Genomic DNA, 22,965 nt, shown 5'->3' with positions numbered 1-22,965 from the left:
AGAATATAATATTCAGAGGCCATTTTATTACTATGCAATTGTGGGCTGAACTATGAATACTGAACTTCTTTGTTATCTCATTACTATAGTCCTGTAATTTATTCCAATCACATCCTTGAAGTGGAGACACCCACCAAGGAAGTCCTGATGTACTGGACAAGGGCAGTGAGCCACATATCCTGCAAGAGATGTGTTGTAATGATTTTGCATATGCTTGTGCCCACATTAAAAAGGAGTTGCATCCTCCTTTCAGTGGTGAAGGGAACAGTAAAAGGGCTAATAGTAGCCTTACTTACCTGAAGTCTTTGTTTTCTTCTTGAAGAGGAATCTTAGGTCTTCTGTGCGTTCACAGGAGTATGTGGGTGGTTGTTCACATCCAGTGATAGTCTCAAGTTTCCAGGGTTTGTGTCAGGTGTGATGCATCCGAGTGTCCAGGCCTATTGTCTTCAGCATGGAAGAAGTCGACAGGATCACAGTGTAAGGTCCTTCCAAATGGCTGATGAGGGAGGGGATTTTACCAGTACTAAATCTCCAGGGTGGAAGATAGGTTTTCCTTTCTCTGTAGGCTGAGCTTCTGTAAGCTCTTGAAGAGTTTGTTGGAGTTTAGCCAATGAGGTGATGTCTTTTTATAAGGCATCTGTTTCTCTGACAAAGAGAAAATCATCAGTGAGGAAAGGGCATCCATAAGGCATTTCAGGCGGACTGAGGCCTAGGTTTTGAGGTGTATTTGTTATTTTGATAAGAGGTAAAGGTAGGATGAATCTGAACCCTGGTGGGGCCTTGGGCTGAGAGGGCAGTCTGACATCCAGTGGTCACCTTTGCAGTTAGGGCATGGCCCAGGGGGCTTTTGAGTGCAGTCCCTCTTAAGGTCACCTGGCTTGTGGCAGTGATGGCAGGTGAATGTCATTGTTGAGCTCTTCTTGGAGACCTGAGAATCAGACTTAGGGTCTGTTTCTCTTAATGCTGTGCAAAAGCAGCTGCTTTTTCTCAGTCTCTTTGTTTTCTCTCTTTGACCTCCCTCTCATCACAGTTATAAAATACTGAGGAGGCAACTTTTACTAAAGTATCAAGTGAGCTGGGGATTTAGCTCAGTGGCAAAATCACTTGCCTGGCCAATGTGTGGTTGTGTTTGATCCACAAACTCCAACACACACAAAATCAATGAATAAATAAAGTATCAAGTGGAGTATCTGGAGGAAAAGCCATCTTTTGTAGCTTTTTTCTAATAGCTGAGGCTGACTGTGTAATAAACTTATCTTTAAGGATAATTTGTCCCTCTATTGAATCAGAATCTAAAGAAGTATGCTTTATCAATGCCTCTCATAATCCATCTAAGGAGGCAGAAAATTGTTCCTTCTTTTCTTGTTGAATAACTGATAACTTAAAATAATTGAATGGTTTAGTTCTCACTCTTCTTCAGCCTTCAAGAACACATGTCTAGAAATATTTTCTAATCCAATCACCCACCTGGTTGTGGGCCAAGTAAGAGTCTTGCATAGGGACTGTTTGTGATCCAGTGGGAACACAGCTTTTGCAAACTCCAACTGCACTGTGTCGCTGGGCCAAGACAAAATAAATCAGTGCTGCTTTTTTAAAATAAAAACATGTCTTGTCCATTTTTGAACTCGAGTTTGGGCTTTGGGGGCTCGTTTGTGGATTACAAGATTTAATGGCATATTTTTATTATTTTATTCTTGCACAAGTTAAATTTAAACTAGTTGCTAAAGTTATTTCCCTTTATCTTCTGGCCTTCTAAAATTGACAATATGGTATTCATATCCAAAGGCAATAGCAGCCTGTAATGCTGCGTGTCTCTCACTAGAAGTGAATGTCTGATTTAAGAGTAACACTACATCTTTCCAATCTACTTCATATGCCTGAGTAAGTCCTCTAAGGACCTGAATGTACTTGTCAGGCTCATCTGAAAATTTGCCAAGATCTAATTTTATTTGTCTTGGGTCACCAAGAGAGAAAGGTACATGAACTCTGGAAGTTCCAGATCATCCATGTACTCCCTGCAAAGGATACTGCCCTTGAGGAGCTTGCTTAAACTCAGCTAAGGATGGGTATAGTCCTGGAGAGGCCTGGATTACAGCTGGCCTAGAAGCTTTATCCTTAAGGCTGGAAGGGCAGGTGGGGGAAACCTTAGGTTCAGTAAAAAAAGGGGGGGGGGATTTGATTAAGGCTATTTTGTCCTCAGGTTCTAACGGTTCAGGAGGTGCAATTTTCCGCTCTTGGGGAGAAGATGCCTTAAGGGCCCGAGGTGCAGAGTTTTCCTGTGGCTAACATTTACATTTAGAGTATAAATAAGAAATATTTCCCAATGCATAGAAAGTCTGAATGTAGGACAACACTGACCATTTTTCCTGCTTGTCATGGTATGTCTCTGGTTGTAAAAGAGGATCATAATTAATACTTACCTCTGTATTCCACTAAGGCTCTAGGGGGTAGGTAGGCCACACACTCATGCAGAGAAATACCAATTGGATCTTTTTCAGCATGGAAGGCTTGAACATCTAGTGCCTAAGAATGTGTTCCAAAGGAGAAGGGGCTTTGGCATTTTGTTGTCCATGTCTATAAAGTAAAAGCAAGGCATAAGTATGAAACCTTTTCTGTACCCAGGCATTGAACTAAGTACCGTTTGATGAGCTATGAGTGATATTGAGCTATCTAGTTATGCATAAAATGAGTTAAAATAAGATGTCCTTTTTTTTCCTATTTGATAGATGTTCCCCACGTGTCTCTTGGGTTGAAACTGCTCCAGGGCAGGTGAATGCCCTCTGGAGAGAATGGACGATAGATTCTGTCAGCTTATCCACCCTGGACCTGGCACACAATCCTATATTGCTAGATAGCTCGTGAGTTTTGTTTCCATAAAGAATGTTTAATGAAGGAAGCATGACTTTGTAAGCATGTATTATAAGGGAGCATACATTAAAAGGTGAATTGGTGGTAGAGTACTTTTCAGGTTTTTTAGAGTAACTCTCCTCTAGAGATAGATAGAACAACTGACTGGAGGAGCATTACTCCTTAATCTGGGCAAGAGTCTCCAGACATTTGTTTCTCACTTATCTAGGTAACCTTTCTTCGTAACAGGACAAGGTTATACTTCATTTAGATTTCTGTATCTTTGAAGCTCACAGGTTAAATTTATAAATTATCATCTAGCAGTCACATTTTAAGTTAGAAAGAGGCACATCAGTCTTCTAGTCACACAAAAAATCCTAGTTACATTTTTAAAAATTTTATTTAAAGACAAAAGAAAAAACTTTTATTTAAAGAGAAAAGAAAAAACTGAAAAAGAGTCCAAGTAACACAGAATTTCAAAAAAATAGAAATCACTAGATAATAGATTACACATTGTCATCTTAGAAATAATTGCTCAAGGGCTGGGGATTTAGCTCAGCGGCATAAGCACCTGCCTTGCAAGCAGGCGGTCGTGAGTTCGATCCTTGGTACCGATAAAAATGAAAAAGACAAAAAAAAAATACATAAAAAAAAAAAGTAATAATTGCTCAAGTCTATTTACTTTTAATTAACATAGGTAAATCATTTCCCTACTAGCTGCTATGGAATGTAAGCAATCATTGCAAGCTACCTCAGTATAATCTCTGAAGGGACGGGTAGTTTAAGTGATCTGAAGATCTATTGAAAAGTTTAGAATGTTTTTAGTCTACTAGCAGAGAAATAAGAATGATAGAAAAGGGGAGATTTTAAATGGTCATGAGCAAATGTCCATTGAGGAAATGTTGGGTGCCAACCAGGGTGTTGCTCTGGCCAGGAACCCTCAGTTCTCAGTTTCTATTGCCTCAGATAACCAGAAATCAGTCTCCAAAAAGGAATCCAGCTGCCTGTCTGGTCAACATTCTGTTGAATCCATTGGCCACTGGCTTCCATGGGGATTCACCAAACAGATGCTGGGGAAAGCTAGCCTCTGATTTTGAGGGTGGCAGTTGCTATAAGGATAATTAGCTGGCACAGTGACCACTGTGTGTCAAAATTCTATGAGGGATAATTAAAAGACTGAGCAAGATCATTACCTACTTCTTTATCAATTTATAATAAAGGTTTTTAAGTCCATAATTTGAGAGGTTGGAAAGTCTCCTTATTCTAAATAGGTTTAGGTCCCCTATGTGTGCTGCTTTTAAGGATAGCTGCTTCCATTGCCACATGGAAACTGGTTCTCCCCACTGTGTCTTGGGTTTAATTTCCAAAGGAGATTTGCCCAGAACACTGAGCTGGGACACAGCTTTCATGTGTATTCTCCTGAATGGGCACAATTCTGATGTCTCATCTGATTCAGAGATGGAGTATGTGTCCCTCATCTAAGATGACTTCCCTGTCCTTGGCATTAGCAAATGCTCATTTTCTATGGGCTTAACTCAGAAGGAAAAGGTTGGAATAATCTAGAGTTTTTCCCACTTTTATATGCCTTTATTAGGAAAATGTAAAGTGGGAAGAGAGTAAGAGGTAAAGTGAAACAAAGGAAACTGAAGCAGAACAGGCTTGACATTCCTCTGGAGGATAAAGGAGGATCAGAGCCAGTCTGTCTCAGTGAAACCTGTCCTTCAAGTCCGAAGCATGGCCACCAGCCTAGTGCATCTTAAATGGTGGAACGAGTCCCATGTTTTATTGTAGGCATGTAAGTTTTCTAAGTCTGAACTAGATTTCATTTAAGAGAACCATTTAATAGAAATTTATATTAAAGACTGTTGAGGGTGTTCTATTATCATCTGTGGTGCTATTGTCTAAATATAGTTAAGCAAGGAATACCAGTAACTTTAGCAACTAATATAACATGTGAAAGAATAAAATAATAAAAATATGCCATTAAATCTTGTAATCCACAAACAAGCCCCCCAAAGCCTAAACTCAAGTTCAAAAATGGGCAAGACATGTTTTTATTTTCAAAAAGCAGCGCTGATTTATTTTATCCTGGGCCCTGTAACACAGTGCAGTTGGAATTTGCAAAAGCTGTGTGTCCTCCTTAAGGGTTTCTAGCCTCTTGTAGAGAGCAGAGTTTACAAAGTAAAGGGATTATGGGGGTGGATCAGGAAATCTGCTAAGGAAATGTTTTCCTTAGCAGAGGACAGAGTAGTCTAGCATTAGTTAATTCTTTGTCAGCTGATTTTAGCACCACATCTGTTATTAGTAGAGGGCAACAATGGTTAACATATCAATTAGTTTAGGTTCCCGGGATTTACAATTTTTTACAGAAGGGAGCATTGATTAACATATCAGTTAGGTCACCCAGAGGGGGGGAAATGCATACAAAACAGTAGGCGGCTTAACAGGTACTTTGGCTTAATACAAACATAACAAAGCTCTTTTAGCTAGTGTACAGCTTTCCCCACTGATTTTAGTCAGTGCACCAAATCATTGGCTCATGGGTTTTCAGACATAGGTACCTGTTTATAACCTTGCGTCTTTAAAATCATAAGCTGTATAATTTGAACCTTTGACATAGTTTACTAATCTGTGTATAATACAAGGCCCAATAGGAAGATTAACAAAGTTCTTGCAGCTACCATTATTAAAGCTGTTAAACCAAAAGGAGAAAGAAAACCAACATTTAAATTCACTGTTTTGTCACATAATTAACAATTTTTTAAAAGCCAGATAGAGGCCTCCTTGGGGTCTCCATAAGGGAGAACATAAGATTATTAGTTACATTTGGCAATCCTGAGCTTTAAAGAGTCCTTGGAGGGAATGGCAGTCCACTTATCTGTAGGTTGATCGCCTTTGGAAGCCAGGACCTGCTTGAAGTGGGAATGATGCATCGAGGTAGGCTTTCTGGCTACTTTGATAGCAGTTGGAGTGCTGAGGACTACAATGTAGGGACCTTTTCAATGGCTCAAGAGATCCATGGTGAAGCCTGTTGATGAGCACCGGCGACTCAGGCTCTACAGCAGGGTGTTTGTCCTCTCAGTGGGCTGCAGGTGGAGGATGTTGTTGTTAAAATAACCAGTGGATGGAAGTCAAAACTCCCTGAAGAGTTTGGGGAGACTTAAGATCTTGATTAGCTAAATCAGCTAATTTTTCCTCAGAAATCTTAGGTATAAGAGGAGTTCTCTCATATAAAGCCTCAAAAGGGGAAATATCAGTAACATAGAGGGTACATTGCGCATGCAAGAGGTCAAAAAAGGAAGGAGACTCCCCTGGTTCTCACCAGTTTCTAAGGCCATTAGTAATTACCATCTTTAATGTCTGGTTTATATTTTCTACTTGTCTTGAACTTTGAAGGCAGTAAGCACAATGGAGTTTCCAATTGATCTGCAAGGCTTTGGTTAGTTTTTGAGTTATCTAGGCCATAAAAACCAGGCCATTCTCAGACCCGATGGATAAGGGGAGGCCAAATTGTGGGACAACCTCACATAAGAGCTTTTTGACTATCACAGCTAACTCAGATTTTGTAGAAGAAGCTTTTATCCATCCAGTGAAACTATCTACCATTACAAGTAAATACTCATATCATTGAAGTCCAGGCTTCCCCATTTCTGTAAAGTCTACCTTCCAGTGTTCTCTAGGCATAGTCCCACTTAGTGAGTGGCTGCTTTGGGTTCACCAAATGGCACTGAGGGCATCTGAGGCTCACAGGCTGGGCAAGCTTTGATATTAGTCCCCAAATGCAAGTCTTTTCAAGTGCAAATAGGCTCTGACAAAGTAGGTGGGAATGCAGTAATGTCAGGGCTATCTCAAATCCCCACTGATTCTACAGCTGCCTTGTGGGTGGTGGCATCTGCCAAATTATTTCCTCATATAACAAGGCCATCTCCTGCTCAATGGGCTCTACAGCGGATAATAGCCACTCTTCCTGGCATCCAGATGGCAGCCAACAAGTCCAAAATTTGGGAAACATTTTTAATCTTTTGGCCCCAGAAGACAATAAGCACCATTCTTTATAAATGGTCCCATGAACATGGGCAGTAACAAATGCATACTGACAACTTGAGGTCTCACTGAGGGCAATGAGTTCAGCCTGTTGGGCCAATGTTTTTGGCTCCAGGCTTGGTTCCCATAGAATCTGCGAGTCTGTAGTAATGGCTGCTCCCACGACCCACTTACCTGGATAAATTTAACTGCTTCCATCGGAGAAATACAAAGGAACTCTGAATAGTGGCTCATCTGTCAAGTCTGGTCCCCAATACAGATGTGGAGGGGCAAGGAGGGGCATCATCAGGCAGCAGAGTAGCAGGGTTTGAAGCCGCTGTCCCTTGAAACTGATGGTAGTCAGATCTAGAAGTAATGCCTGATAATGCATGACTTGGGAGTTGGGCAGCCATTGGTCCGGTGGAGGCTTGATGAGAGTCTCCAGCGAATAGGAGGAGACAATTAAGAATTTTGGTCCACAAGTCAGTTTTTGTGTCTCCTCTATCAGGATGACTACCGAGGAAAACACCCACAGACAAGGTGGCCATCTGGCTGCCACATAATCAAGTCTCTTGGAAAGATAGGCAACAGGCCTCTGCCAGGGTCCCAAACTCTGCATCAGTCCTATGGCTCCTAGAAATTTTTGCACTTGGTTTTTAGTCACAGACACTGGAATCTGTTGGATGGCTTGCATCTGCTGGGAGGAAAGAGTCATTTATTTTTATTTTTTTATGGAAAGTCCAACAGCCAATGCAGTTTTTCTGCCCAGCAGAAACCTCTTACGCCTGGTCTTTAGGGTCCTCCCGGTTGTCAAATATCTTTTAAGCAACCTCTGATAACTGATTGAAGGGCATTTTCTCAAATCTCTCAAACTTTTGCAATTTTTGCTTAATATCAGTGGCCGACTGGGTTACAAAGGCAATATTAATGGCCCTTGCATTTTTAGCCACTACTGGTGTATAAATGTGATAGGGCTTTTGCACTCTTTTCAAAAAACCCCGAGGGAGACTAATAAGTCTCTGTTGAGCCAATTGCCTCACCTCTGCTCTCTTGGGCAAATTGGTGGGTTTTCTGGGGTGCCCTAATGGCTACTGAGAAGAACTGGCGATACCGATAAGGAATCTCCTCATCTCTGGTTGTCCAATTAGGGTGGGACAAAAGGAAAACATGGTTTTGGCATTCTGGATCAGAGGCAGGTTTTATCCAGATGGCACACTGCTTTTTTTTTGTCCCAGGGTGGGCCATTGCCCACATGGCAGGCCACCGTTTTACTGAAATTACATACTTAACAAAAAAAAAAGAGGCTTTTTCATAGGTAACAAAAGTAATTGTGCGGCATAGTCTCCCAGATATCCACAGCACATGCAAGAACTTGTATTTTATCTCTATAATCACCAGTCACATTGGGCACAATAGTTATTGTTTTATTTTTATTTATTTATTTTTTAATTCTATTTAAGGAGAAAAGAAAAAAAAAGCAGAGAAAGGGTACAAGTTATACAGATTTGCAGAAAAAAAAATGAACAGTAGGAAATCACTAGTTAATGGATTACATATTGTCATCTTAGAAATAATTGTTCAAGTCACAAAATTAAAGCTTGTAAAGTGGACATTCCATCAATGATACTGCAAACAGTTCTGTTCAATGATCCAATAAAACTCTGATATCATTTTCTATCTTATACACTTAAATATACATGCAATTATATAGTTTAGAGCACTTTCTTTTCCTCTCTTTTGTACAATTTGGGTTTCATTGCTCCCACGGTTCTTATTACTTTTTTGGAAGAGAGTAAAACCAAATGGGACATAACAGAACACAATCGGTCAAGTCAAAAGGGTGGACATAATAGATAATGTGAAAACATAATACAAGGTGATCAACAATGGTTACCATAATGCCTCCCGCTATCTCTAATAGAATTGCCTATATCATTAGTTATAATACAATTCAACAAAACAGTAAAGAATAAAACCGACAAAACCAAACCATTGGAGACATTGTAGGTCTTCAAAAGTAGATAAAAGTCAATGAGAATGGGCATTATAATGAGTCTCATTATCTTCACAGCTGATGCCTAAATTTTCGAACCTGATACTATCCAGCAAAACAGAATAGGGGAACATCAGTTAAAAACCAGATGGTGAGAGTAATACAGGGCTTTAAATCGAGGTAATGGAAAGTCAAAGTGGGTTACTATAATATATCCTGCTATTTTTTCCTTTAATTAAAAGGATAAAAATAAAAAAGTAAATAATGGAGTGGAGATTGAGATAAAAGAGGGCATAAAAACGAAACAGTGCAGATCAAAACATAAACATTTAAGCAGAATAGTGTTTCACCACCAGATAATCCTGACCTAAAAGTAGTTACCATATTGTCTCTTTCCCTGAAATCCTTGAGTACAACTTCGTATACTGTAGCATTAAGTATGTCAAAACAATGTAAAACCATTTAAGAGAATGACAGCATTACAGAGTATTTAGAATCGACTAACAGAAAATGAATAATGGTTTCTGTATAATCTCCTTGTCTTTAAAAGGTTTTTGCTTATACTATCATACATAATAAAATCCAGTAAGATACAACCTATTTAGACCATTGGAGACAGAAGGACAAAAGCTAGATGAGACTTCAAAACAAGATGATACTAAATCAGTATTACCTATTAAGATGTCATTTTCTCCAAAATAGCTGTTCCTATCATCCAATCTTCTCTGCCTCATTTCTGTTGAGCTCTTATTCTGTCAGTAGCTGTCAGTTTGTCTTCTTCACTTTGTTCTCTGCTCCATTCGTTGTGGCCTCCACTATTTCTGGATTCTTTGTATTTTTCTTTTTTTAGAATATCCTGTAATACTCTCTCTAGAGTTGAATTGGTGGTTGCAAATTTCCCCAGTTCCTCTTTATCCTGGAAGCACCTTGTTTTTCCATCAATTTCCAGGGACAGTTGTGCAGGATATCTCAATCTTGGCTGGAGATTATTATCTTTCAAAGCTTGAATTATTTCCCCCCATGCTCTTCGTGATTTGATGGTTTGTGCAGAGAAATCTGCTGTAATTCTGATGGGTGCTCCCTTGTAAGTGGTCTGTTTCTTGTCTCTGACAGCTTTTAATATTCTGTTCTTGTATTGAATTTCTGGAATTTTTATTATTATATGCCTGGGTGTTGCTCTGTTTGGGTTGTAGGTAGCTGGGGTCCTGTATGCCTCATACATCTGAGTATCTTTACCTTTTGCTAAATTAGGAAAATTCTCCTGGATTATTTCTGTGAGTAGCTTTTGTAGTTCATTTGTTTGTGTCCCTACTTCTTCTTTTATGTTCTTAATCCTTAAGTTATGGATCCTCTTATCATCTTCTTGTCTTTGTATTATTGCTGTTTGTTTCTTTATTATTTTAAAGAAGTTTTTCATTTCATTCTCCCATATTACAATTCTGCCCTCCAGTTCAGATAGTCTGTCCTTAGTTTCTTTCAAGCTGTTATGCCAGTCTTCGATAGACTTCTTAGTTTCTTGGTAGTCCCTTTGAACCTGCTTCACGTATTCTTTAATTTCCCTGTTATCTCCATCAAACAATTCTCCCCTCTTTTTCTCTTCTTCCATTCCACCATCTGTTTTTTCTTGGGTGGTACTTAGCATTTCTCTAACAATTTTGCATACTTCTAGCTTCAGGTCATTGATAACTTCATTCCTGAATTGGTCTATGAGGCTCTCTATATGGCACTTTATGTCTATTGGTGCGGTGTCTGCTATTGCCTGTTTCTCAGAGTTGGGGGCCGAGGAGCCTTTCTTGTTGCTGCCTCTTCCCATATTCCCTGTTCCTTATATATGCAAGCTTATATGAGAGGCCCAGCTTCTCTCCCTGTCAGCCACAGCCTGATTGAATTGCGCCGGTTAGGTGTTCCCACTCACCTCTGCGCACCAGGCAGCCTACGCGGGGCCCGCCCCTCCCTGCCTCCGTCGGGCTCTGGGATCTGGGTTGGCCCAGCCTACGGGGTCCGCCAGCAGCGTCACACAGGCCAGGCACTTTTCACCAATCCTGCCCGAGAGGGGAATGTGTGGCTGGAGTCGCCACCGCGCCCTGCTCCCGCAGGACTGCTCGGGCCCAGAAAGTCCGCTGGACTCAAACTGTGGTCGAGTGTCAGTTTCTCTCACTGACCTCGCCACAAGTCAGAACATGCCTCCCTGCCCGTCCTGTTTTCGACTCCGTTCGCAGACTCCCGTTCTCAGAGTTTCTGTGTGTCTCTCTCCTTCCTGAGCCAATATGGAGGCAGCCAGCCACCGCGCGGTGGGAAACCCAACTCGCGGCTTCCAATGGCGCGGGGTCCAGCAGAGGCTTTTCTGTTCCTGTTTTAGCACCAGGACTGCATTCCAAGTTGGTTTCTCTCAGCCGACTTCGTTCCTGAGTCAGCAGAGCATAACTCCACCTGCTTATGTCTCTTTAGTCCGCACCATACCTGGCTTCTGAGCCTAGTTTTTCAGAGAGCCTCCGGTAGTTGCTGTTATCTGTCCGCCATGTTCTCCCGGAAGAATAGTTATATTTTTTAAATTTAGATGGGCTTTTTCAAGTAGAAGACGAATTTTTTTTTTCTGTTTTTTGCAACAATCTTGCAAGACTGAATCTGTTCCTAGTTTAGTCAGCCAGAGGTACAAGCAAGAAACAGTGGTCCATGAATAAATAAATGAATATGCTCATCAGGTGTCTCAGTATTAAAAATCTGGCGAAACAATTTCCACTTTTGATCTGTGTTACTTCTCGATTGCTGGATACACCTATATTTCTTGAAACACTAACATTGTTGGGATGGCAGGTTTTTCCCAAGTAACAGCTACCCAAACCAGTTTCTGAAGGGTCTAGTGTAAAACCAGAGGACTGCAGCTGCACCAGGCAAATGTGTATAGCACTTAGGAAAATCAAAATGGAAATTAATGCTCTTAATTTCATGCCATTGCTATTGAAGCAACAGCAATACAAAATATACAAGACGGGTCACATGACTGAGGGTAGACTTGAAAAGTTTTGTTTGTGCTATTACACAAAACCATGGAAAAAGCAGAAAAAGGCGAAGGTCATTGGCGGACGTAAACATCCCTATTTGGATTTATGATGGCTCTGCAGGTAGTTGCACTCATTGTGGTCCTGCTCTCGATCTATGTCCCTGGAACGGTGTCGAGATTCTCTGTGTCTGTGGTCACTGCTCCCATGGGTCTCATCTCGGTGGTTGTGATCACAATGTGGGGCATAGTGGTCCATGTGTTCACGGGAATAATCTTTTGGCTGCAAGTAGGCAGAGTCTCCACTCTCCTGAGTTTCAGAGTCAAATGTCTCTTGCCTGGAGAGGCCTTGACTCATACTGCTGCGATGCTTGTGATGTGGGGCTGAGGAGGAGGAATGGAGGTGGGATTTTGACAGGTTCCAAGCAAGATTCTTCTTCAGGTTGGGAAGCTGACCAATCAGGAGTGGAGCAATCAGTCACCTGATCACCTGGAGAACCCTGGTAACAAAAGGAACATAACTGGGCTGACCTTGGGCTTAACCAAGGTCAGAGTATAAAGAACTAAGTGGTCATCGTGCAAAGACATTCAAGTGTAGTCCTTTGAAAGGATCTAAAATGCTGAAATGAAGTCTAGTGTAGCTCAGTTGCTTAATTCCTTTAATATCCAGTGGCATCAGTACGGTTTGTATTGTGTTATATTGGGCTTTATTAAGTGCCTGAAACAGTACACATAGTAATCAGTTTATTTTATTATTAAGAATAAGTGAAGAAGGGTTACTGCTCTATTACATATTCTTTTGTTGAAATACACATGCAAGAGATTTTTCTATACGTGAACATAAACTTTCCTACCTCTGCTTGAACATAGATTAACAAAAACCACAATTAAAATAAAATACATGTGTGACACTTGATGGAACATCACTCCTCCAGGACCTTTACATACACTGTTTAATTCAGTAACCTAGGAGATAAGGTGATCTAAAGGAAAAAAAGACAAAAGATGTGACAGTCACAACAGATTTTAATTATTGCTAGGGTATCCTTACTGTTCTTAAGGCCAGCAAGCCAAGACGTAAGTTCACCTGAATTGTACATGCAGTTTCAGGTGGATCCAGGCCTTGAATGCAGACAGTTTACTGTCTCAAGGACCACACAGTTAGTTTTAAAAGTCTGTAGTATCGGGCTAGGGATTTAGCTCAGTGGCATAAGTGCCTGCTTGACAACTGCAAGTTGTGAGTTTAATCCCTGGGACCAAAAAAAAAAAAAAAAAAAAAAAAAAAATCCATAATATGTTGTATTTATTGTGCTTTCTTAGATGTACAACATACTGTGAACATTTTTAACTAAGTGACTCATGATGTGAGCCATACTTTCAATACTGTTAAGATACTGGAGCATGCACCAAGCTGGCTGATCTCAGTGGAAGACCTCCAAATTATATAGGGGAGTGAAACTCCTGACCTACTATGTCAGGAGGAGCAAAACACAGTTGACAAAGAATGCTCTAAAGGGGTGATACCAGTTTCCCCAGCACTTCTCCAAAGAGGTGCAAAGCTTAATCAAGGGGCTTGTCAACCCTGACCCAAGCATGCGCCCTACCTTGGAGCAAGTAAGGCATCATCCATGGCTTCGGCTGGAATCTATCCCTTGTCATCCTCCTCAACTGCTCCCCAAAGCCACAGAAAGGGCAATACTGCACATTATGGCTGGGAAGGGGTACAACCGGCTGAAGGTGAATTCGTGTTCTCTAAAATCAAAGAGTAAATTTTAGGAACAATAGAGGTAAAGAGTAAAATATATTTATTGAGAGAAAGCAAGCTTCTGTCTGAGAGAGACAGGAGGAGTCCCAAGCAGTGGGACTCTGTCTTTCCCAGGGACGTTTATAGAGGAAAATCATGGGATGAGATGGACTTGTGGGCAAAACTGGGAACTCACAAGGCAGATGGGCATAAGGTAGGGCAGAACTATGGTTAACCAATAAGATTAATAGTTCAGGTAAATTCATTAAATTGGGGACAAATGGGGAAGTGAGCCACTTAGAAAGCAGGCATTCTTAGAGAGCAGTGAATCTTCCCTAGGGGGTTGGAATGGTGACTCCTGACTTCTGCGGGGTGCTAAGAAGCTATTTAGAACATCAGTCCTTATGGATGTATTTGTTTGATCTTTTGTCTTGAGGTTTGGCCCACAGCAGGAGGTGCCTGTCTCCCCTTAGCTGCAAGGTATCTGAGCTCCTGCACTGGCTCCTTCAGGACCTAGCCCTGTCTCCCTGCCTATAGTATTTCTAGCTAACTCAGGGCCCCGAAACACTACTGCAGGCTTGCTGGGATCTGACAGCAAGCAGTGGGCGTGGAGTGCCTCCACTGTCTTCTCTGCACTGGACACTGCAATAAGACCACAGACCGCAGAGGCCTGCCACAGGTTTAAAGTCAGAGAACTTTTTGTCTTTGTGTTTTGTTTTTCCTGCCTGTGTACATTGTTCTCAGCTTTTGTATTTTTCTCTCTTTTTTGGTCCTGCTTTTTGCTCCTGTTTTATCACTCGTTTTCTAAGGCCTGGTAATCTCCCTTTGTACTTCAGTCTTCTTATCTCTCTTTTATTTTTCTATATTTTCTTGGTATCCCTAATAAATTTTCTCCCTTTAGGGCAAATTGCTCTACTGAGTATATTCTTACTGTATATAATATTCTGCTTTGCCTTATAGTTGGCTGTGTAACTACAAATCTCATACCTGTGATTAAAGCAGGCATATCCTTGGTCATAAGAGTTTATCATTTCCTGGCTGTGTTGGTTGCAGTTGTTATAGCTGATTGTACTATGTTAGCCAAAGTGACAGAGTTATTGGCATCAACTGATCTTCTTTGAACACCACCACCTCAGTTGTCTGAGGGGCACAAACAATCCTGTAGTTCTGGACTACAGAACTATAAGAACTGGGTGCTGGGCCAAACAGGCAGCAGCCCTTCATTCCTACCGAACTGAAGAGGCAGGGCTGGGGATGGAGCTCAGTGGCACAGCTCCTGCCTGGCAAACACAAGACCCTGAGTTTGACTCCCAGTACCAAAAAAGAAATTCCATAGTTTCTCGTTTTGAGAAAAAAAAAAAAAAAAAAAAAAAAAAAGTTCCTTTAAGAAAAGAAGAGGCAAAATCTTGGGATGACAGAATCCAAAGCCAGCTACCCCTACAGAACATCTCTGAAAATAGTCATTTCCTAAAGAGGTCCCAATACTAGTAATAAACTACTGACCATAAGCAATTTACAAGCCTCAAGGCAGAAAACAAGTACAAAGATAGAAAACGAGAAAATGCAGAAGCAAGATGCACCATGACATGTGTTATGTGCATGTTCCAACTTGCCCTGAACACTCTCTGGTTCAGATCCTGCCCCAGGTGCTGCAAACACAGACCACAGTTTGGAAGCCACGAATGTCTTCTCTTTACCAAATGTCACTGTTCCCACGGTGGCAAGCAACACCCTCACGTGTGGAGATTTCTCTTGTTCCAAACTCTGTCCCCACAACACGCATGCCTGTGTGCCCTCAAGGCTGGATATGAGTCTCTGTTTACTGACACAAGACTTCAATGGGCTCCTTTCAAAGGCTTGCAGATACAGACTTGGGGACAGCATTCAGAAGACCAGGGTTTGGGTCCATGTCTCTTCATGGGGATGTGTGGGGGTGATGGTAGATGACCCCTTGCTCTTCCCAGAACACACCCTACTGCCAGGCACAATAAGGGAGGTAGTGGTCAGGTGTGGTCAGGTCCATGGTACCCAGGTCTCCCTGCATCCTCATGGGAGGTTGTGGACAGGTCCATGGTGCCCAGCCCTCCCTGTCCCTGGGGCAGCCTCCCTCAGACAGCAGGATACAAGCCAGGTGACTCTCCCCCCTGCTCCTCCTGTCTTCCTCTCACTGGCTCTCAGCTCCTGGTGCCTGTGCAGCCTTCCCATGCTGTGCACCAACCCCTCCCTCTGCTTCTCACCCACAGGATACACTAGTGATCTTGACTCCTCCTCTCCCCTCCAGCTCCCTGCACAAAGGGCTGCAAGGCAACTCACTGTGGCTTCCACTTGCGTGGCTGACCTCGCTGTCAGGATGACCACGTCCATAGGAGGGATCATGGATCTCCACTACAAAGGCAAGGAGACATGTGTAATGCACGCTCACTGGGAAACACAGCATACAGTGGTGGCTGTGGTCACTCCAGCCTCCTCTGCAGCAGACCCCACTGCAACTCCTCCTACCCACACCTGGCCTCTGCCCACACCTGCCCTTCTCCCTCCCCTCCTCTCCTCCCTACAGTTCTTCCCTGACAGTTGAAAATGATATCGAGACACAGCACATTCTGAGGAAGCAGCCGGACCACTCAGACTCCTTGAGTGACCTCTGGTTCTCTACTGTGCAGTACTTACCCTCGACCACCTTGTGTTTGTGACACTTGCATGTCGATACGGGGCAGCAGCACAGGGCCCTTAGGCAGTCTCTCATGGTTCTCTTGACAGTTTTCCAGCCCCACCTCCTACTGCTGACAGGGGCTGGGGCAGCAGTGAAGGCAGCATTTGGAGTCCCAGGGCTGTGCTGGAAGGACTCACCGGGAGAGGCAGGGTTGGGCTGCCAGTATGACTCAGTAGGGGCACGGCTGGTTTTACAGGACTTGATGGGAACAGCAGGGCTTGGTTGACGGGATGCTTTAGGGGTAGCAGGCCCTGAATGGTAGGACTTGATGGAAGAAGCAGGGCTTGGTTGACGGGATGCTTTAGGGGTAGCAGGTCCTGGATAGTAGGACTTGATGGGAGAAGCAGGGCTTGGTTGACGGGATGCTTTAGGGGTAGCAGGTCCTGGATAGTAGGACTTGATGGAAGAAGCAGGGCTTGGTTGACGGGATGCTTTAGGGGTAGCAGGTTCTGAATGGTAGGACTTGATGGGAGAAGCAGGGCTTGGTTGACGGGATGCTTTAGGGGTAGCAGGCCCTGAATGGTAGGACTTGATGGAAGAAGCAGGGCTTGGTTGACGGGATGCTTTAGGGGTAGCAGGTCCTAGATGATAGGACTTGATGGGAGAAGCAGGGCTTGGTTGACGGGATGCTTTAGGGGTAGCAGGTCCTGTATAGTAGGACTTGGGAGAAGCAGGGCTTGGTTGACGGGATGCTTTAGGGGTAGCAGGTTCTGGATGATAGGACTTGATGGGAGAAGCAGGGCCTGGCTGGCCAGAGGTACCAATAAAGTTTGGACCGGGCTGGCAGGATGTGCGAGCAGGGGGAGTCCTGCTGATGTCAGTTGGCAGGGAGACTGTCTTCCTTTGCTGGCCGAGAGGCTTCACCTCGGGGAGGAAGTGGCCAGTGAAGAGGCAGGGCTCACTGGCCCTCCTAGCTGGTGGGGCAGCTACAGGGGGAGGAGATGCAGATAGCAGATTGTCACCTTTGTTTGTGGACTGTTCAAACAGATGTTCAGCCTCACGTTTGTGTGTGGGCTTCACCTCAGACCCGAAGTGGAATTTCCGGAGTGCCATGCCCCGTAGTAGCAGGAAGGGCGCCATGTACCGATTGTATTTTCTGTACTTCACTGCATCAATCACCTTCAGCGGGTTGTACCCCTTCCCATCCAAAAAGTCCACTATTGCCCTTTCTTTGGCTTTGGGGAGCAGGTGAGGAGGTCGACAAGGGACAGATTCAAGCCGAAGCCATGGATGCTGCCTTACTTGCTCCAAGGTAGGACGCATGCTAGGGTCAGGGTTGAGAAGACCCTTAATTAAGCTTTGCACCTCTTTGGAGAAGTGCTGGGGAAACTGGTATTGCCCCTTTAGGGCATTCTTCATCAATTCTGTTTTGGTCCCACTAAATGGGCGTACCCCAGCGACCATCTCAAATAAAATTACCCCTAAAGACCAAATGTCCAGTGGTGGGCCTTGGTATTTCTTTTTTAAGAATAACTCTGGGGCAGCATACTGTAGGGTGCATCCACACGCGGTCACCTCCTGGCCAGGAAGGAACCTGAAAGCCAAGCCAAAATCGCTGAGCTTGGGGTGGCCTTCACGGTCCATTAATATGTTCGCCGGTTTCAAGTCCCCATGGATGATGCCGCTGTCATGGCAGTACTGCACAGCCTCCAGGAGTTCTCGGAATATCAGCCGGGCCCTCTCTTCCTCCAGCTTCTGTGTCTCAGCAAACTTGATAAAGCGCTGCAGGTCTTTCCCGCGCGCATACTCCAACACCAGGAACACACAGGTACTATTTTCTGACACTTCCAGCAACTTGATGATATTGGGGTGCTGAAGGTCCTTTAGGATGCTGACCTCCCGTATAATAGCAGTAGGCCTCAACTTCTCCTTTTGAAGTACCTTCACAGCTACCAGCATCCCTGTGCACACATGTTCAGTGAGAACCACCTTGGCAAAGTGACCCTCACCAAGGGGCATCAGCATGTCATAGTCCTCAAAGAATGTTCCTGTGGACGATGACATGACGTCCAGCAAAGACATTTTACACGCCACAAACGATGCCTTGATGGAACTAGACTTTATAAAATCAATTATCAAAATTTCGAATCTCAAATCACCAACTCCTCTCCAAACACCACTCCACTTCACCCACAAAGGGTCTCTGGGCTGAAAACCCTACCTTATACAGCTATCTGCTGTGACCTCACAGGGGATCTTGTGAAGTCATGGTGCCAGTGGGCCCAGGCAGAGCTGGTCACCTCCACTTCACCCCTCACACTCTTGGCCACAAGGGTCTTTTGTTTCTAACAGAAAAATGTTACAAAATGTCTTACTAATGTGAGTTATGGAGATTGACACTTGAGTTTTTGAAATTCAAACCTGTAGGATGCTTCAATATCCCTTTTGTTTCTGTTCTGAGAATCTGTTCTCAGCATCTGTAATACCTCTTACATTTAGAGATCCCATGATGTCTACACTCAGCATCTCCAGTTCCTTTTGCTCTTAATTCTTACTGGTGTCAAAGTGATGCTGCAACTTCACTTACATTAGAATAACGTAACGGTCAGTGTATAAAATATGACAAATAAATTAATGCCTGTGCAGCTGACATCAATTCCCCAAAAACATAGTCATTAGACTTATCCTCAAAATCCTTGGAGAGCAGCGGCAAGCACAGTCACAGAAAGGACACCCAAGAGTTGGAGACACATTTATTTACACCAACGGGCACTGATTGGTACATTCCCAGAATATCAGGCCCTGATCTCTGATGGTCTGAGGCCTGTATAGGATAAGCAAGTGGGGAGTACAGGGGCAAAATGGCTTGTTGATTGGGGCTGGTTTATGCAGTGTGCATCACAGTGACCAGCTAGGCATCACAGTGACCAGCCGTTTCTTAGAGACAGAACTGTTACCTGGACAACTAAGAAACTGCAGTATACTGACTGGGGTGCGGGATATTCTGTTACAGGAGGACAGAAGGAAACAGGTGGACATGTGCTGTGTGAATGAAACAGTGAAACAAAACAAAAAGCTCTCTCAACTAAGCATTTTACATCCAGCAAAACTGTCCTTAAAATGAGGGGGAAAGCTCAGACATTCCTAGATGCAAGCACTGAAGAATGTCCGTCCTTCCTACTAGGCCTGCCTTGGGTAGAGGAGTCCCTTAGGTTGAAATGGAAGAACCAGCTCTGGTCCCACATGCCTGTGATCCAGCACTCAGGAGGCTGAGGCAAGATGATCACTGTGAGTTCAAGGCCAGCCTGGGCTACACAGCAAGACCCTGGCTCACAAAGGAGAATTTTTTTGCAGGAACTCAAGTCTGAAGAAAAGTCTGTTAAAGCTGAATAGGTGGACCTTTATGAAAATCAGGCCTGGTTTTGTATTCTACATGTTAGAGGCTCACATATTGAAAAGAAAACAATGCACCCTGTAGTACTGTATTTCCTGAGACACAGTGTGGCATACGTGGAGGAAACTACAAACTCACTCCCCAGATGTGGGGCAGCATCCTGTATATGGCTATGTTTAACTGCCACGGATTCACACCACCCTGGGGTGGCCTTGGGATTTTCAAAGTTATATCCACGGCATCCTCAAAGAAAACATAAATAGCTTTTACACAGGTGACGAGCCCATTGACTCCAAAACGAATGACTCCTGCAGAAGAGCGGGACAGCTGCTGCTGGAGTGGGGACAGCCACGCCCAAGCCTCTCTCCCAGTCAGCAGCATTCGCAGACTGTGGAGCGAGAACCAGGCCTCACAAGGGGGTGGGCCCTGCCTGGAAACCATGTCATTTTCATTGCTTTGTTGGTTGGGTTTTATTCTTTCATTTTGTTTGATTATATTAAATCTGATGCCATGAACAACTGTTCAAAAGATAGCAAGACGTGTTATGGTAGCCATTCTGGACTTACTGTGAGCTTGTTTTGAAGTCCTTTACTGCAGTCATTGTTTTGTGTTTGTTGTTTCTGCTCTATTCTGTTGTTTGATTTTTACCAGGTCCAAAGGTATCTGCAGCTATTTTGAAGATGATAGAGGCATTAACTATTGCTGATTTTCTAAGGCAGTAACTATTGCTGATTTTCTAAGTTTTAAAGACCTGTATCACTTATACTGGTTTATCTTGATCGGTTTTATTCTGTTTTATTTTCCTTGGTTTTATCCTCTTTTTAGGCCAGGGATTCAACTCAGCAGCATAAGATCTGTCTGGCAAGTGTGAGGTCCTGAGTTTGATCCCTGATACGAAAAACATAAAATAAAATAAAATTTTAAAAAATAAAGAAGAAGAAGACGAAAAAGAGCAAGGACAAGATGCTGCAAGCTCATGAAACAGCCACCTGACAGAGGCAAACTCTTGCAAGCTCTAATTCCCTTCTAATGAAGGGGCAGTGTCTTCCCAATCAAAAGCAGAGACTGGGAGACGAGATGGGAAACCTCACCCAATTAGATGCAAAGCAAGAAGGTAGAAAAAGTACAAAGTAAAAGTCCTCTGTGCCAAATACAGAAGAGTTGGCCACTCTACTGTTGGAGTGGGTCTTTGGTTAAGAAAAGGTTTCAGGAGACACAGGGACATATTAGAGTGTAGGTAGCAACATAACTACATGCAGCAGGCCTATCCTGTACCAGTAAATTTTACTTTACTGCAATAGCCAGCTGGGCATGTCACTACCTTCCCCTGAGGGACACTGGAAAGCAGTTTATGTGATTACCCACTTGCTGTGTCAAACAATGAGGTGTGTGAGCAAGTGCAAAAGTCTCAAAATGGGATTTTCACCCACGTTGTGCTCCATCTAACTGTTTTTGTGTGTTTATTCAAGCATCAAAGAGGGTTCAATAATCCCCCATTACTCCAGGATTTGTCTTTTTAAAAGCTTTCTTTTGATTTTTCTGGTGGAAATAGCCCAGTTCTGTACAATGGCATGTGAAAACTATATCTTGGAGGAGGTCACAAGTGAATGAATCGTCAGATTACTCATGCATGAGTGATGAAGATGATCCATTATGACAAAACACTTTCATAACAGAAGAGTGTTGTGGATGGATGGATGTCGATGAAGAGGAGGAAGAGGACTTTGAAATTGGCCATGTGAGTCAAACTTCCTGGGACAGTGAAGTGGAGCAAAGATCAACTGATACTGATACTGACCTCCTTTGTTAAGATGACAAAACAATGTGAATACATATTTGACTAGTGAAAATGTTGCAAAATGGCCACATAACCAAATGAAATGATCTAATGTTAATACTAAGTCCAAAAATATAGTGAGGGACTTGGCAAGAGTGAAATGTATTGGACGAATGCTGATACTGCTATTCAAAGTTGGAAATTTTAACACATGAAATGTTACAAGATTCTGTGAAATATAGAGGTTAAAATTCAAGTAAAGTGTTCTCTATGCACCACTAGCCATATTCAAAAATGTTTTATGACATGGTGCTGAACTGAAAGCATTTATGGATCTGTGTGCTTAGGAGGGATTTCTCATAGTGATTGCAGGAATGTAAAGGCCTCATGGAAAATGATGGGTCAACTCTGGCATAATGCATGCCCTTGTGCATGTGAGGACTTTTTGTGCTTTCAATTTAGACATTTAGCTTGAACTTAGCCACAAGGTGTTTATTCATAGAATAATAAACCAGATGATGTTATGAACAGAAATGTTCTTATGGTTTGGGACTACAGTTCATATGAGATTATTTACAGCAGAGAAAAATCCAGCTTTTCTTGTCAGTGAATTATGTGAAGTACTGTGGAGTGCACTGGTGAGCTGACAGGTGAACAGGCACACACAGCTTCCTAGATCCACGATGATAAGAGGAAAACAAAAAGATCTCAACTGTGTCCTACAAGAAAATACAGGAAAACAAAACATGCTATCAGTGGAAGTGTCCCTCGTGTATGGAACATGCAAGACTGCCTTGGGTATGACAAGTGCAAAGACTGCTTTGGATATGACAGTTGAAGCAAAGCTTATTTATGTGGTAGATTTTTGTTTCTGTTTACATTGCAGTTCACATAGGTTTCTATTTTTGATGTTATCTTTGATGTGAAAATATATCGATGTGTATTCTTTTTTTTTTTTTGTCTTTTTCATTTTTTTATCGGTACCGGGGATTGAACTCATGACCGCCTGCTTGCAAGGCAGGTGCTTATGGTGCTGAGCTAAACCCCCAGCCCCATTGATGTGTATTCTAAAGGCACAACACACAGTAAGAATTTAAGAACTTCTTTTGATACTTTATGTTCCTGTTGGCTACACACTCTATAGCACAATAACCTTGACAAAACAGCAAAACCATTGAGATATCAAGTACATCCTACAAAAAGAGTAGGACAGCAAAACGTGTGCTCCCAGTGTGAGTATTATGTGTCTATGGAATACGCTGTGGTCATGTGCACAGACTGATTTAGATGTGATAATTGAAGTGAAGATTACTTTTTTGTAAATTGCTGTTGGTATTTTCAGTGTAATTTGTATAGGAATATTTTTGTTATTTTTTGTAGACTTTATGCCAAAAAATTGTTGATGTTTTAAATTTTGATGCTTTATTATAAACACTCAATAAATATTAAAAATTCAATACTTTATATTTTTTTGTTTTTTTTTCCTGGTAAGCCACTGTGTAATATAACATCACTTATAAAAGTAAAGTTAATAACTCA

The 22,965-nt window shown here is 42.7% G+C and overlaps 1 protein-coding gene and 1 long non-coding RNA gene across 7 annotated transcripts in view; one reads left to right on the top strand and one right to left on the bottom strand.

Moving 5' to 3' along the window:
* The window catches only part of LOC101787012 (putative sperm motility kinase W), a 68,361-nt gene that overhangs the window by 1,883 nt on the left and 43,513 nt on the right, over positions 1-22,965 (bottom strand). The window contains exons 8-13 of one of the 4 annotated variants that reach the window (XM_063238510.1): positions 16,273-18,216; positions 15,919-15,990; positions 13,466-13,613; positions 7,066-12,361; positions 2,421-5,933; positions 297-1,557 (exon numbers count right to left, since the gene is read on the bottom strand). In XM_063238510.1, coding sequence (XP_063094580.1) covers positions 13,567-13,613; positions 15,919-15,990; positions 16,273-18,214 — 2,061 coding nt within the window. In that variant the 5' untranslated portion in view covers positions 18,215-18,216 and the 3' untranslated portion in view covers positions 297-1,557; positions 2,421-5,933; positions 7,066-12,361; positions 13,466-13,566. The other 3 variants (XM_063238508.1, XM_063238509.1, XM_063238507.1) reach the window with 3 other exon arrangements.
* The window catches only part of LOC106025842 (uncharacterized), a 58,771-nt gene that overhangs the window by 19,151 nt on the left and 16,655 nt on the right, over positions 1-22,965 (top strand). The gene's annotated exons all lie outside the window — the stretch shown is intronic.

Source organism: Cavia porcellus, unplaced genomic scaffold (assembly GCF_034190915.1).
Source record: "Cavia porcellus strain 051 isolate PalLab524CR breed Dunkin Hartley unplaced genomic scaffold, mCavPor4.1 scaffold_27, whole genome shotgun sequence".
In the NCBI taxonomy this organism is placed as follows: Eukaryota; Metazoa; Chordata; class Mammalia; order Rodentia; family Caviidae; genus Cavia; species Cavia porcellus.
The sequence above is the reverse complement of the archived record's forward strand: the minus strand, read 5'-3'. Positions and strand labels throughout refer to the sequence as shown.